Source organism: Cyrtonyx montezumae, unplaced genomic scaffold, assembly GCF_038088225.1.
Source record: "Cyrtonyx montezumae isolate F1298 unplaced genomic scaffold, pur_monq_1.0 scaffold_10, whole genome shotgun sequence".
Lineage (NCBI taxonomy): Eukaryota > Metazoa > Chordata > Aves > Galliformes > Odontophoridae > Cyrtonyx > Cyrtonyx montezumae.
In genome coordinates, this window is record NW_027071826.1 from 52,479,596 (window position 1) to 52,492,780 (window position 13,185).

The window sequence follows — 13,185 nt, forward strand, 5'->3', positions numbered from 1 at the left end:
GTGATGATTGGTTCCATCTGGCCTGCAGAAACTTTGTGGTTAACAGAGGATGTCGTAGTATGGAGCAGAGGTTCTCAGGCCAAGAAAATTTGGAGATGATCAGCACAATTGAATTTTGGTTTTTGGAATGAGGTATAAGAAAACATTGGCGAGGTTCTTGAGAACTGGATGAGGGAAAGTAAAACAAAGCTGGTTTCCTCTCCTACCTGCTTCCGACAGAAGGCTGAGATGGATAAGCACGAGAGGGGCTTTCTCTTTGTTGATGTTGTGTGGTTACAGAAAAAGGGCGATGTTTTTCTGTCTCGCAATTTATTTGCCTCTCATTTTGGGATGATATTTGAGCGTAGCATTTGACATCCTGCAGAATTCGGACAGTGTACAAGGTTCTGTGTATATCCTATGTGTCATATCCTTTCTGCAGAGCACTGAAATAAAGGGGAGAGAGAGAGAGAGGTAGTTGTGTTACCTGGTATAAAGAGTTGATAAATTGTAGCATGTAGAAAAAGAGTAAAGATGAGATGATATCAGAAGAACTCAGAAGCAGAAGACATTTTGACAGATGGGAGATCTGGGGGGAGCAAGGTGAAGGGAAAAGATTTGCATCAGCTACTACAGAAGTGGCAGGGGAGGGAGCCGAGTAAAGGAAGTTTAATTGTACAACATGGTCTTGGAGATAAAGCAGAGGGGAGATGCTTGGAAGTGAAGTGGTGCGTTGGCAGACATAGGTGACAGCTGACACTTAGCCAAGGATGGAGCTGGAAGGAGAGAGAAAGCAAGTAGCAGCAATTTGTCATATAGGAGAGGTGGAGCAGTGGTTTTTCCATCTTGCATGCAAAACCGAAGAAGCATTGAATGTGGCAGTAGAATGAGACAAGACATAGCTGTATATATTTAAGAAAAACTGTTTGAGAAGACTGATGACAGGAAGAAGTTGATTTTTCAAGGTTCAATGTGATTTTGTTTTGTAAAAGATTTTTTCCTTGCCCTAGATAAAATGTGAAGTGGTGAAGTGTGAAAGTTGGTGAAGTGATAGTACGTTACCCTTGCTGCTGAAGGAGCGGAGCAATAGCAAAGCTGTCAGTGCTGGAGGGAGAAGAGCTTGGGGGATCTGTAGGTGGGGGAAGCAGACCCTCATCTGTTCGTGCAAAGCCTGGGGAAGTTGTGGGATGACCAAGGCAAGAGTTTGAAGGAAGAGGTATGCATATAGGCTAAACCAAGCCCATGCTTCCCTCCTATAAACAGTGTAGGAAGTAACTGTGGTTTCCATGTTGGTTTGTGGTTGGGTTTTATTCTTTTTAAGGGTGATTGCTTTGTGTTTAGACAAGTATCTATGTTATCAAGTAACAAAGAGGGGTGGTTTCTTTTAATGTGTGTGTCTTGACCAGAAGTTTTTTGGGGAACCATTCTGTTCTGATGCAGGAGACAAGCTGCACTAATAACACTAATGTTAGCTAAAGCTAATGTGTTCACATCCCTCCTCAGTGTACCCCCAGTCTGGGCTGAAGATATGTGGAAGGATCAGAAGCATCACAAGCATTTTTTCCCTCTGCGAATTCCTGCCGTGGGATTTCTGGACAGGCGTCCTAGTGGTTAAATATAGCTGTATATTTTCAAGTAAAACTTGTCCAACGTTGACCTGAGAAATGCAGTCAGGGGAATTTTGGTGCCTGCTGTTCGGTCTTCCCCGGCTTTAATCAGTGAGCTTTGCCTTACGGTCAGCAAGTGTTTACAAGCTGAATGTTGCTCTAGTGACAAATGGGGATCTCCAGGCCCTGACCCTCATGTTGTTTGGGAGGGTTGGGTCAGTTGGAGGGAGCACCAGCCTCACTCTGTGAGCTGCCAGTGGAGATATGTGGCCAAGTGCGTCAGGAATGTTTAGCTCTTAGAGCATCTGCTCTCAGCTTCCTGGGTTTCTCCTAATGGTGTATGAGTCTAAAATACATTTTTTCCTCTATAAAGGAGGCATTTTTTCCCTGCTTGGAACTGTGCTGCTTTACAGAACATAAGTAAAATCAGAGTACCCCAAGTTTAAAGCTTACATTGATAACAAAAGCTATCTGCTCCTGTTTACATAGCTCTGTTCTGCTTTGAGCTGTGCGCTGTTACTTTGGTTTCCCAGCAGAAACCCTGGTGTCTGCTTCACTGTTCAAGAGCAGCCCAGTGAAACTTAATAGCTAGCAAGAAAGCGACAAATCTGTCAGGTTTATAGTACAAAACTTAGAGCTGTTTGTAGGGCCATTTCTTCTGGCACTTGGATCTTTGCTTCACTTGGCGGAATATGTAGTAGTAAGCACTTCCCTCTTGTGTCCTGGAAACAGATCTTCGCTTTCACAGGGTTTGATACAGCCCAGAGAAATAAACTTTTTCTGTTTGCCTTGTCATGAATTTTAGGTTTCCATCCATTACTCGTACACTGTAACTGTGTGAGAATGGTTGTTTTCATTAGTTTAAGGTAATATGTGTCAGGTTGCCCCTCTGTTGCTGTCTGTCACACAGCATCAAAGCGTAATGGGATACTGATGGGGAGGTTCAACCTCTACAGCCATACTACCAACCTCTGATCATCATGGGCCAACGTTAAAAAAAGATAACTGAGGTGTTACATTTGGATCAGCTCTCACGGAGTCATAACGGTTGGAAAAGACCAAGTCTCTTTTGAGTACCATCAGAGTTTGACATGCAGCAGTACTGTGCTGGGTCTCCATTTACGTGCTCCAGAATTGAGGGTGTTTGTTTTGTTTGTTTGTTTGCTTCTGGTGTGCTCTGTTTTGCTTCTACGGGTCAGGGCTTGTTTCCTAGCTCCCTTTCTTCCTAACACTGACAAGAATAGAATCAGAAAATGGTATTATAAACATCAGTGGGTGTTGTGGCCTGCACTGCCAGAAGCACACAATTACTATAAGGTACATGTGAAAATAGAGGGAAAACTGAGTCATATGCCCAGGAAAGTACTAACACACTGAGAATTAAATAAATGAGGTTGTTAAAATTGTGCATGCTGAAGTGTCACGTGTATAGAAGCTAGATATGAATGGGGAGTGTGCAGGTCATCTGGGAATGAGAACAATGGGGATATTCTTTATAAAGTGCTTAGAAATCAGTAAATATGTGTGTCTTCTAATTTTTAAATCTTGTTTTTCCTGCCAGAGGCTGACATTCATTCCTGGTTTTCCTCTTCCTTTTGTGCTAGTTCTTAAGGTGAGGTGATAGACCAAGTTTAGGGTCCTTCACTCAGGCTACTGGTCACAAAATACTATTTCCACCATAAGCTTCTTGACATACTAACATTTCAGCTTCCTTGCTTTCAAGTTTTTCATCCAAACATGGCTGTTTTCATTCTGGGCAGCTCTGAGATGCAGAAGATGGCTCCATTGGCTCCTTTTTCCTCTTCTGAGACTCCACAATTCCAAGTGGTCTGGGAGCCCTTTTCCACTGGAGCTGCATGGCAGTCACAGAGTGTTTCTGTGTGAGGGATCAGTCATTGGGAAGTCAGTGGGAATCACCTTGAATTCCTACCAGCACTAAATTTGAATCATTTCAGCTATAGACCTGCATTCTGCATTTCATTTTCTTCAATTTCCCAACATTTATTTTCCTTATTTAGATCTGTACTCTCCTTCAAAGTCAGTGAATTACATTGCTATCACTCTGCCATGTGTCAGTCCCACAGACAACAGTGCGTAAATGTTAATGGAATTGCTGCTGTGTCTTTATCTTTCAGTTCTGATTTTTTGGTGAACTCCTTACAGATGCAATGCTGTATGTGTATACAAGATCTTATCTTCATAGCTCATTTTCTTATACAGACACTGCTTCTCATTACTTATTTACCATAGTAAGTCTCCTTACCAGAAGAGGAGCAATCTACTCAGAGTTGTGAAGACTAGAAGTGCTGTTGAAACAGTAAGGGCTGAGGTTTTGTTAGGTATAGGAGGTGGGAATGGGTGGGAAGGTGGATGTTTTTGCATGACATTTTGTTTTGAAAAGGTGGACTTTGGCTTTCCAGTCCCAAATCGCCTCAATAAAAGAACTGCATTGAAAGTCTGAAAGGGTGGTTGGGCATTGAGGAAGGAAAGTTGGACTGCTGGCATGTGCTGAACTGTGGATAAATGAACCTTTGGACCTACACACAGCTAGAAGTGTTCAGATCTGAACATTTCAGGCAGTCTCTCACCTGGTATGTCTGGTTTTGGCAATTGATTTCCAAAGTGTGTTCCAAACTTCTGCCAACCTTGTTACATAAACCGTGTTTAGAACTGTTGAAGCCTCAGTCATGTAGTGCCAGTAACTTCTTGTTACCCTGATAGAACAGAATGTTTTTATTGCTATAAGCAATAAATGAAACTACCCCAAGAGAAATCCGTGCTGGAGATTTTCCGACAGCTTCCCATTTATTCACATATCTCAAAACTTCAGGGCAAAAAGATAGTTACATGGCAAAAATTACTCCTTGCTGTTACCTGAAAGACTACAGTGAAACCTCACATGCAATACTTGAGATTTCCTAAAGTAATGGTGGGGGCTTTTTTGTTGGGTTTTATTTTCCTGCTGTGGGTTTCGTGGGTGCCCAGGATTAGGCTTCTGATTGAAGTGCTTTGGTCTGGGGGGTCTGGCATGTCTCTGTGTTACTACAGTAACTACTACTGTGATACTACAGTAGGGCTTGGTGGGAAATTGATCATGAAGGCTAAAGCTACATCTCTGCAGTGATACTTAGATATAGGGGAAAAACACCCAACTCTCCCAACCTTTCTGCCATTTGCTTTGTCAGTTGGATATAATCCAATCTGTGTGTACCAATTGCAGTCACTTAAGTGCAGAACTGCTGTGCAGGTGCTGTCTGATCAAAATCTGTTTTATCCCAAGCAGTTTAGTGCCCATAGTTGTACCATGTCTCTGAAGGGACCAGGGTTGTCTGTCATTTCTGACCTTTGGAGAATGCCATGGTAAAGATTTTTTTGATTCCACGTGGGGTTTCCAGTTACAGTCTTTATATTTGACTGCTTTTGTGGCTGGAAACTTTTGCCAGCTGTCAACTTAAGAGCAAGTGGCAATCTGCCTTCTCAAGCAAATGTGGCTTCCATGTTTATCTTCAGTTTCACATTCATTACACTTATTGTAGGTTAAAAATCTTGGCATAACATCCTTGCCCCTTTAATGAGACAGATAGTGATCATCTTTCGTGGTTAGAGCATTAAATAACGTGCTTCATTCACATACAGATACATTCAGAGCTAAGTAATGCTCCATCCATGTAGGACCATACAACTTTAGGAGACATCATATTGTTATGGTTCGCACAATGTGAGCAAAGGGACTTTTTGTGTGATATGAAGACCGAGTGCAATAAAGGGTGGTGGGAAATTAAACAGCTATGACAACACATGTTCTTTTGTGTCTCCTTTTTTTGTTGGTGTTGTTGCTCTTGAACAGATTGAAAACATAGATGCGTGCCTGAGTTTCCTGGCTGCCAAGGGGATTAACATACAGGGGCTGTCGGCGGAAGGTGAGTCAATCCCTGGTTTAAAATGTCACTTGAAATAACCAACAGAAATTGCTGCTTGTGACTGTAGTCCACATATGCCACGGATTGGAGAGTTAGACTTGGGTAACTTAAAAGTTTTTACTCCTTTTTTCCCCTGAACTCACTGTGAAAGGTAAGTCAAATATGCATCTGATCTCCATGCAGCTGACTTGCAATAATAATTATTCTAGTTCAGTAATGTCTTGGTGTATGTCTATTAAAAACTGGAAGGTTTTCATCTCAGCTCTATAATTGGTGCGCTGCTTAGAGTATAGATTTTATGTATATTTTTTACAGGGATTATTGGGGATTTTTTGTCTGTTGAGAGAGAAGCTGTTTAATTGTTCTTCAACTATTAATTTCCTTGGAGTGGGATGTTTTGAAGCTTGTTTTCAAACCACCACCAACAAAAAAACACAACCCACAACAAACGTTGTGAACCCAAACAAAAAAGGACAGAGGAGGTACTGACCTCTTGTGGTCCTTATAAGCAAAAGTGATTAACTTTTGCTTATAAGGAGCACAAGAAATTTCCAAACACAGAAAATGACTGTGTGTGATATTCTTCCCTATCAGTACATGACCTGTGTCAGGTGCCTGATGACTCAGTTTATCCGTTGTCTCGTTAAAAGATCAAATGCATCTCCCTAATTCTCATCACCAGCTTTCACCTCTGTTTGTGTTTGCCTGCCTTCAGCAGGGTTAGGAAACTCACAGCAAATCTTTTCCTCCCAAGTGGAGCTTTGGCAAGGTCAGCCCAAGCACTGCCCTGCATTCGGTGCTGAGATAGTTCGGTTCCAGTCTGAATTCTCAAGTCACGAAAATAAAGTGTGATCTAGAACTTCTCAGGATGCGATGGAACAGAAAGTGCAGCTTTGAGTCCATAGTAAAAGCCAGTTTTGGTCAAGTAAGTAGGGTAAAAATGTTACGTATTTCATATTATCTAGCAGATGAATTGATGAGAAAACTGTCAGCGTGCTAAGCTGGCAGGGTAGCGTTCACAACGGGCAACAGACGACGTGTTTAATGTTCATTACTGTTCTGCCAAATCACAAGTCAGACTCGACAGGATGTCGATTATCCTGTGACTTCTGCTGATTTTGTCTTTCTTTCTTTTATGTTCTCACATTTTCCTCTTTCTAGGAATTAGCATATTAAGTCATACCAAAGCTGGGAAGGGATCAGTAGTTCTCTTAGGTTTACTGCCAACATTAAGAATGAGAACATTTACTGGCACTACCACTAACATTGAAGGAAAAGAATGATAGCTAAACAGAGGGGAGAGGAGCAGCACTTCCTATAAAATGAAGTTAAAAGATTGGAATTTAGCAAGAAAATTTGGAGAGCCCATCCTCAGCTGTGCTGAGGAAGAAGGGAAAAACTAAACCAGTGAAAACAGAATCACTTTAAAGAGTGCTGTAGCCAAGCAAGCTAGTGTTTCTGCTCAAGTTGCCAAGACTTGCTAGGTCAACTGTAAATGCTTGTGTTTGCCCCACCGGCAGGTCCTTGTCTAGGAGGGAGTACAAGGTGGTTATTGCTTCCAAATGGAAATCAACACTGACACCTCTCCTGAGTTGCTTAATAATGTGCATTTTTCAACAGTGCAGTGTTAGTATGGAGGAAGGCTGACTGAGTGTTGGAACACACTGTCAAAACCGAGAAGGGAGAGAGAAAGGGAAAGAAAAGGAAACTGCAGTGGCCACGGGAGAGAGGAAACAGCGGGAAGAGATGGGTCTACAAAAAAAAACAATGGCACGATCTGAGAAGGAACGGTAACTTTTGTATAATAAAATTGAACAATTGAGAGAGAAATGAAGTTTCTAAACCAAAAGCTGTGAGCTTACGTTAAGGAGAAAAGTGCAGGGGAAGCACACGTGCTGAACCTCCACGGCAGCCCAGAGCAACGCGCCCAGGCAGAGCGCTGCCTGGCATCCGGTGCGGAGCTCCGCCCCTCTGCTGCTCCCACACCATTAACTCCTTCACTGCTGCGTGATGCTCTGATGTGGAATACCGGCATCAAAACCACAAAACCACAACACACACTTTGTGTGTAATACCCTTGTGGCGTCACTCAGGTATAGTGTGTGTAGAGTTAGGCAGTGCAGATGCAATCTCTGATGATGACCTCAGTGCATATGCTCTGCAGTGTTGCAATAAATCCATTTTAGTTCCTTTCTGGAATCGTAGACCCACCATGGTTGGAAAAGACCTCCATCTAGTCTGACCATCTGCCTCCCACCACTATTTCCCCACTAAACCCTTATTACCGCGTCATGATGCTTCCTGAACACCTCGTCACCTCCCTGGGCAGCCCGTTCCAGCTGGGATTTTTGTTTCCACAACACAAACACCTCATGGTGCTATTTGACACATACCTGAGAGGTTGCTTACAGGTTCCCAGAGTTTGATTCTACTGTGCCAAGCCTGTGTATTGCTAAGAGTCCTTTGGGCTGACAAGTTATTTATTTTCCTAGCATCTCTGGCTTGTGTTCTGTCCAGCCTTTGTGTTTGGGGGGTGTTGTGCAAATAGGCCCTGCACTGTACACACCTTTCAGGCTTTTTCTGGAGTTTCTTTTCCTAAAATTCCCTTTGTGAGGACCCTGAGGTACAGTTACCTCACTACTCCAAGCCTCATAGAGAACTTAGGCTTTTATGTACAGTCTTCAAAAAATTACTGTTTAATTTCCAAAAAAAACCCAAGACATGCAGATATAGTGGGGAAAAACATGAATTACTTCTTGAATTGTCGCATGACCCAGTGTTATTTGGACTTAGAGCACATTTCAGTGGAGCCTACAGAGTGCATCCCAGCGCTCTCTGGGGAGCTTTTCTCCCTCAAGTCAGCTTAGAGCTGCTCAGCTTTGAGCTTGTGCTGCCTTGAAGTTGTCTCTGCTTCACGATATCTCTGGGATTTTTGCTGTGATGTATATGTCCTTCTCCGAATTTTGTCTTACATTCAGGCCTGCTTTTGGCTTTTGCCCTCCCCTGTGGACAGAATTTCTTGCTATTTTAGTTTGTCTTTTTTTAACTTTTGTTTAGCAGACCATCTTATCTCACTTGTGAGTGAAGGCAGGTTGGTGAGGACTGCATGCAGAACTCCTCAGTGGTCAGTCATCAGTGGCTTGTGCAAAGTGCTCACATTCACTGTCTCTAGGCATGAAAAACATATGTAAGACAGCGAGGAAATTTCCTAAGGGTGCGTTTGTATGGGTTCTCTTAAAGACCACGTTTCTTCCAAAACATCTACAATGTTCAAAATACACAAAGTCAGGCCTTTGGGCTCCAGATTTAAAATGAGGGGGGATGTGCTTATCCTTGTCCAGGTTGCTGTGTGTGTTCACAGTGATGCATGGCAGGAAGGGACGGGAGGCAGGAAGTGGATGGGGCTGAAGTTCTCTTTCAGTGCAAAGGACAGGGGCAGGCTGCCAGGTGAATTCCCTTGGTCTGTCATCGAGATAAGACAGCTACCTTTAATAGTGCAGTTTGAAATATGTTACTTAAAAGCTGGAAGGGAGAGAGGCTGCTGCTTTTGAAACTCATTGGTTTCTAATATGGCTTTCTTCTGATTATTATTTTCTGTCACCTCAAACACGCCAAGAGCAGGTTTCTCTTCCGATACATGGCCACGGAGAGGTATGGATTTCAGGTGGGGTTGCTGTTTTAGTCACCTCTCATTCACATTGAAATCAGGGCCCTGTTTCCAGTTGCTGGAGTTTTGCTGAGTCTAGACATGCAGGCTTGTTGGAGCTCCTTTTGTCTCCTGGCCTATGTTTGTGCAGTTAAGCTTCCTGGTGCTGCTGGGTCTGTTTAGTTATGCTCTGCCCCGTGATTAAGTGATACCTTTCCTGACAATTCCATCAGTAAACTGAGTTCTTTACTGAAGATAAGATCCTTTCCACCGTGCTTTGTTGCCCTGTGTGTCTATTTTGCTTTCATGTCTCCTTCCATGCCATGTCCTCCCTAGCCAAACACGGGCAGATTAGGCAAGCCAAGTGCCTCATGTCAGTGCCAGTGGGAGGAGTCTGGCTTAGGGCTTGATGCTGCACGGGGGCAGGAGTAGGATGTGAACAGAGGAAGCAGGCAGTATTCATGGCGATCCCACTGCCCAGGAAGAGACTAATTTGGCTCCATATATATAACAGTCTTGAAAGGTAATGACGTTTTCTAGCATGTGAGTGGCACCAGATCCTTATGGAAGCAATTAGCCTGCTGTTCCAGAAGTGGTGCAGTGCAGTGTGGTAACCGAGTGGTTTCACTTCCTCGTGCAAATCTAAGACTGAAATTACTGACAGTGTGACTTTGTTAATGCATTTGTTGTGGTGTTCTTTGGTTGGTTGGTTTTAGTTACTTTAAAAGAACTATTTAAAGGAATTACCTTTTTAAGCACATTGGTGTTAACACGCAGAAAACAGCAGACATGGCAGGCATCTGTTGCTGTCACTGCAGGGGAGAAATCAGTTATTTATTTGGAGTTTGGCTCACTGGTAGTGAGATGCAGTGCCAATGAGATTTGCAGAAGTCTGTCATATCCTGAAGGAGCTGAGTTCAGATGGCATTATGAAGGGCACAGCGGCCAACCCGCTGCTCTGTCAGGAGGAAACAACCAGTAATGGCTGATGAGTGACTTTTGAATATTGCCTTACAGAAATCCGGAATGGGAATCTAAAGGCCATCTTGGGTCTTTTCTTCAGTTTGTCTCGATACAAGCAACAGCAGCAGCAGCCACAGAAACAGCCGCCACAGCACTATCTGTCCCAGCCAGTTCCCTCTGCATCTCAGCAAGCAGGACCTCCATCTCAGGGCCAGGCTGGGCCGCAGCAGCAGCAGGTGCCAGCTTCGCTCCAGACTCAGTGCCAACAGCCCCAGCAAGCTGCACAGCATCCATTCAAAGCACAACTAGAAATGCAGTCAAGGTGGGGAAATTTCCGTTTCAGTTGGTCTTTTCATTGTTTGCTTGTTTTTCTTCTTGAAGGCCTTTGAGATCCAAAGAAACCGCTTTCTTTAGTTCCCCTCCAGAATGAGGTGTGTGTTAGAAGGGGATGCTGGGTAGCAGTTGACTTCACACCTCTGGAAATCAAAACACATGCTTAAATATGTTCTCTGTGTTAGAAATAACTCAGTTCAATGAGTGTAGAATACCAGCAAGACCACAGTGTTTTATAAAGGCATTTTTCTCATTACTCATTTATGTTTCTTCCCACTCTTGAAGCGTGTTATGTTATTGCTGTTACAGAGCATACTTTGGACACGTGAGGGCCAACTCAGAGTTCTCAGTTTACAAGAATATTATTCCCCACTAAGAAATAGGAGGCTTTAACAGTGGTAAAAGAAACAAAACTCGTCACGGTGATAATATCAAATCTAGGTTTATATTGGTCAAAAACACTAGATTTCTGGCTTACATGAAAAAAACATGTCACTGTAGGTGTTTGCTGGCTCTCCTAGATCAGAATAGAGGGAGTCTTTGTGCCTGAAATGTTTTCCATAGGTTCATAGGTTCATAAGGTTGGAAAGGACCTACAAGATCATCTAGTCCAACCATCCTCCTATCACTATCCCTACCCAACTACTCAATCAAATCCCTTAGCACCTCATCTAAACGCTTCTTGAACAGCACTGGGGATGGTGCCTCAACCACCTCCCTAGGCAGGCCATTCAGTGCCTGACCACTCTTTCAGAAAAAAAATGTTTCCTCAAATCTAATCTAAATCTTCCCCGGCACAACTTGTGGCCATTCCCTCTCATCCTGTCATTATTTATCAGGGAGAAGAGGCCCACCCCCTCCTCACCACAACTCCCCTTCAGGAAATGGTAGGGTGCAATAAGGTTTCCTCTGAGCCTCCTCTTCTCCAGACTAAACAATCCCAGCTCCCTCAGCCACTCCTCATAAGACTTGTGCTCCAGACCCCTCACCAGTTTTGTTGCCCTTCTCTGAACACGCTCCAGGGCCTCAATGTCCTTCTTGTAGTGAGGGGCCCAAAACTGAACACAGTACTCGAGGTGCGGCCGTACCAGAGCTGAGTACAGGGGGATGATCACCTCCCTGCTCCTGCTGGCTACACTATTTCTAATACAGGCCAGGATGCCGTTGGCCTTCTTGGCCACCTTTCCGTCCTACCGGAGCTCTTTGCAGGTTCAAATAAAAGCCAACTTGTGAAGGCAGGAAAGCTGTGATAACAATTGCAGCCGTCTGCTTATCTGACCCCTGTTAAGGGAGTGAGAGTTTTAGTGGGATTTAGTGCACAGGATGAAAGGCTGAAGTTGTTTGCACGGTTACTGGTGAAGGCTTATTTATTTCAAACCATCACAAATTAAGTTAAGGCTTATTTATGTTAAAATAACACACTAAGATGAGCACTAGCTTACGTGCTGCTTTGTGAGGGATGTAGGCAGATTAAGGGAGGCCTTCCAAGAGAGATGCTACTCAGAGCTTCTCTGGGTTTCCCTTGGGTTTTTACTATGTTTTTCATAATGTACCACACTCATTTTAAGTGGATTTGTGTAATTGGAAATGTTGTTACAGCATGTATGAACTTGTACAGGAAATAATCATCATAAAACGAGGTTGTATTTGAAAGTATCTTTGTGGCTTTTGTGTCCAAGAACATGACAAGAAGCATGGGATCGTTAAAACGTGGCTTTGGTATTTTCAGTCTGTTGTTTGGCTTGTGCTGGGTTTCAAGAGATTTAAAAGTATTTAACATGAAGGTGTGAAATATCATAATGCATATATGCATGGTATATTCTAAACTGAAATTGCTCAGGTTCTGAAGAAAATCATATATAATAAAAAATGGAGAAGCTGAGGAGTGACAAAATGTGAGTTAGTGTGCAAAATTTACGTCTTCATTACTCTATAAAAAATAATAGATTTCAGATTTTAGATCGTTTTGGCCTGAAGGAACAATAACTCCCTTCTCCCTGCTGCTACTAACTAAGTTCAGTGGCTTTAAAAAACGAAGTTGTTGCTCAATTATATCTTCCACTTTTTCTTTCCTGTCATGCAGTGCATCTCCCAGGGACTCATCTCAAAGCAAAATCATCCGATTCACTCTTGGTCAGAAAAAGTCTTCTAGGTTGGCACTTCTTCATCTTCTGCAGAGCATGAGTAGTCCTTTTGCAGTATTCCTGGATGCATGCTTAGGGTTCATGCTGAAAACATTTGCTTCCTGGTTTGTAACTAGGCATTTTACTGATGTGGAAGTGTTGGGCCAGTTTTAACTTCTTTCTGTTTTTCAAAGCGTGGAATGCATTTAGGCCTGCAAGAAAATGGTTTTGTTTTCTTACCCTTGTGAGCTTTTGTTTCTGAGAACAAAACATGGTTCTGGGAGTTCTCTCCCCTCTGCACCCATCTGTATGAGCTGCATGTAGCTCTGCATTACTGAAATAGTTAGCATCAGGCTAGTGCTGCCCTGGTGTGTCAGCAGCATCCCTGCCTATAGTAGGAGGGGTTATAACTAGACGGTCTCCTCCCAGCCAAACCATTTTATCATTCTGTGCTTCTTTCTGAGTCACAGTTATGGCCTGGGCTCAGTGGCACTATTTTGTGACCAACGTGCTGCTTCTTGAATGCTCGCACAGTTCAGGCAGCTTTAATTCCTTTAAAATATGACAGATTTGCAAAACCTGTGTGGGCTCTTGACCCTGGCACAGGCTCTGCA

At 43.3% G+C, this 13,185-nt stretch overlaps 2 protein-coding genes across 4 annotated transcripts in view; one reads left to right on the forward strand and one right to left on the reverse strand.

The window, feature by feature from the left end:
* Positions 1–13,185, reverse strand: part of CSRP3 (cysteine and glycine rich protein 3) — a 362,567-nt gene that overhangs the window by 182,029 nt on the left and 167,353 nt on the right. The gene's annotated exons all lie outside the window — the stretch shown is intronic.
* The window catches only part of NAV2 (neuron navigator 2), a 260,533-nt gene that overhangs the window by 134,697 nt on the left and 112,651 nt on the right, over positions 1–13,185 (forward strand). For 2 of the 3 annotated variants that reach the window (XM_065755404.1, XM_065755403.1), the window contains exons 4-5: positions 5,434–5,506; positions 10,170–10,437. In XM_065755404.1, coding sequence (XP_065611476.1) covers positions 5,434–5,506; positions 10,170–10,437 — 341 coding nt within the window. Of the gene's footprint in view, positions 1–5,433; positions 5,507–10,169; positions 10,438–12,531; positions 12,601–13,185 lie in introns of all 3 variants that reach the window. The other variant, XM_065755402.1, reaches the window with a different exon arrangement.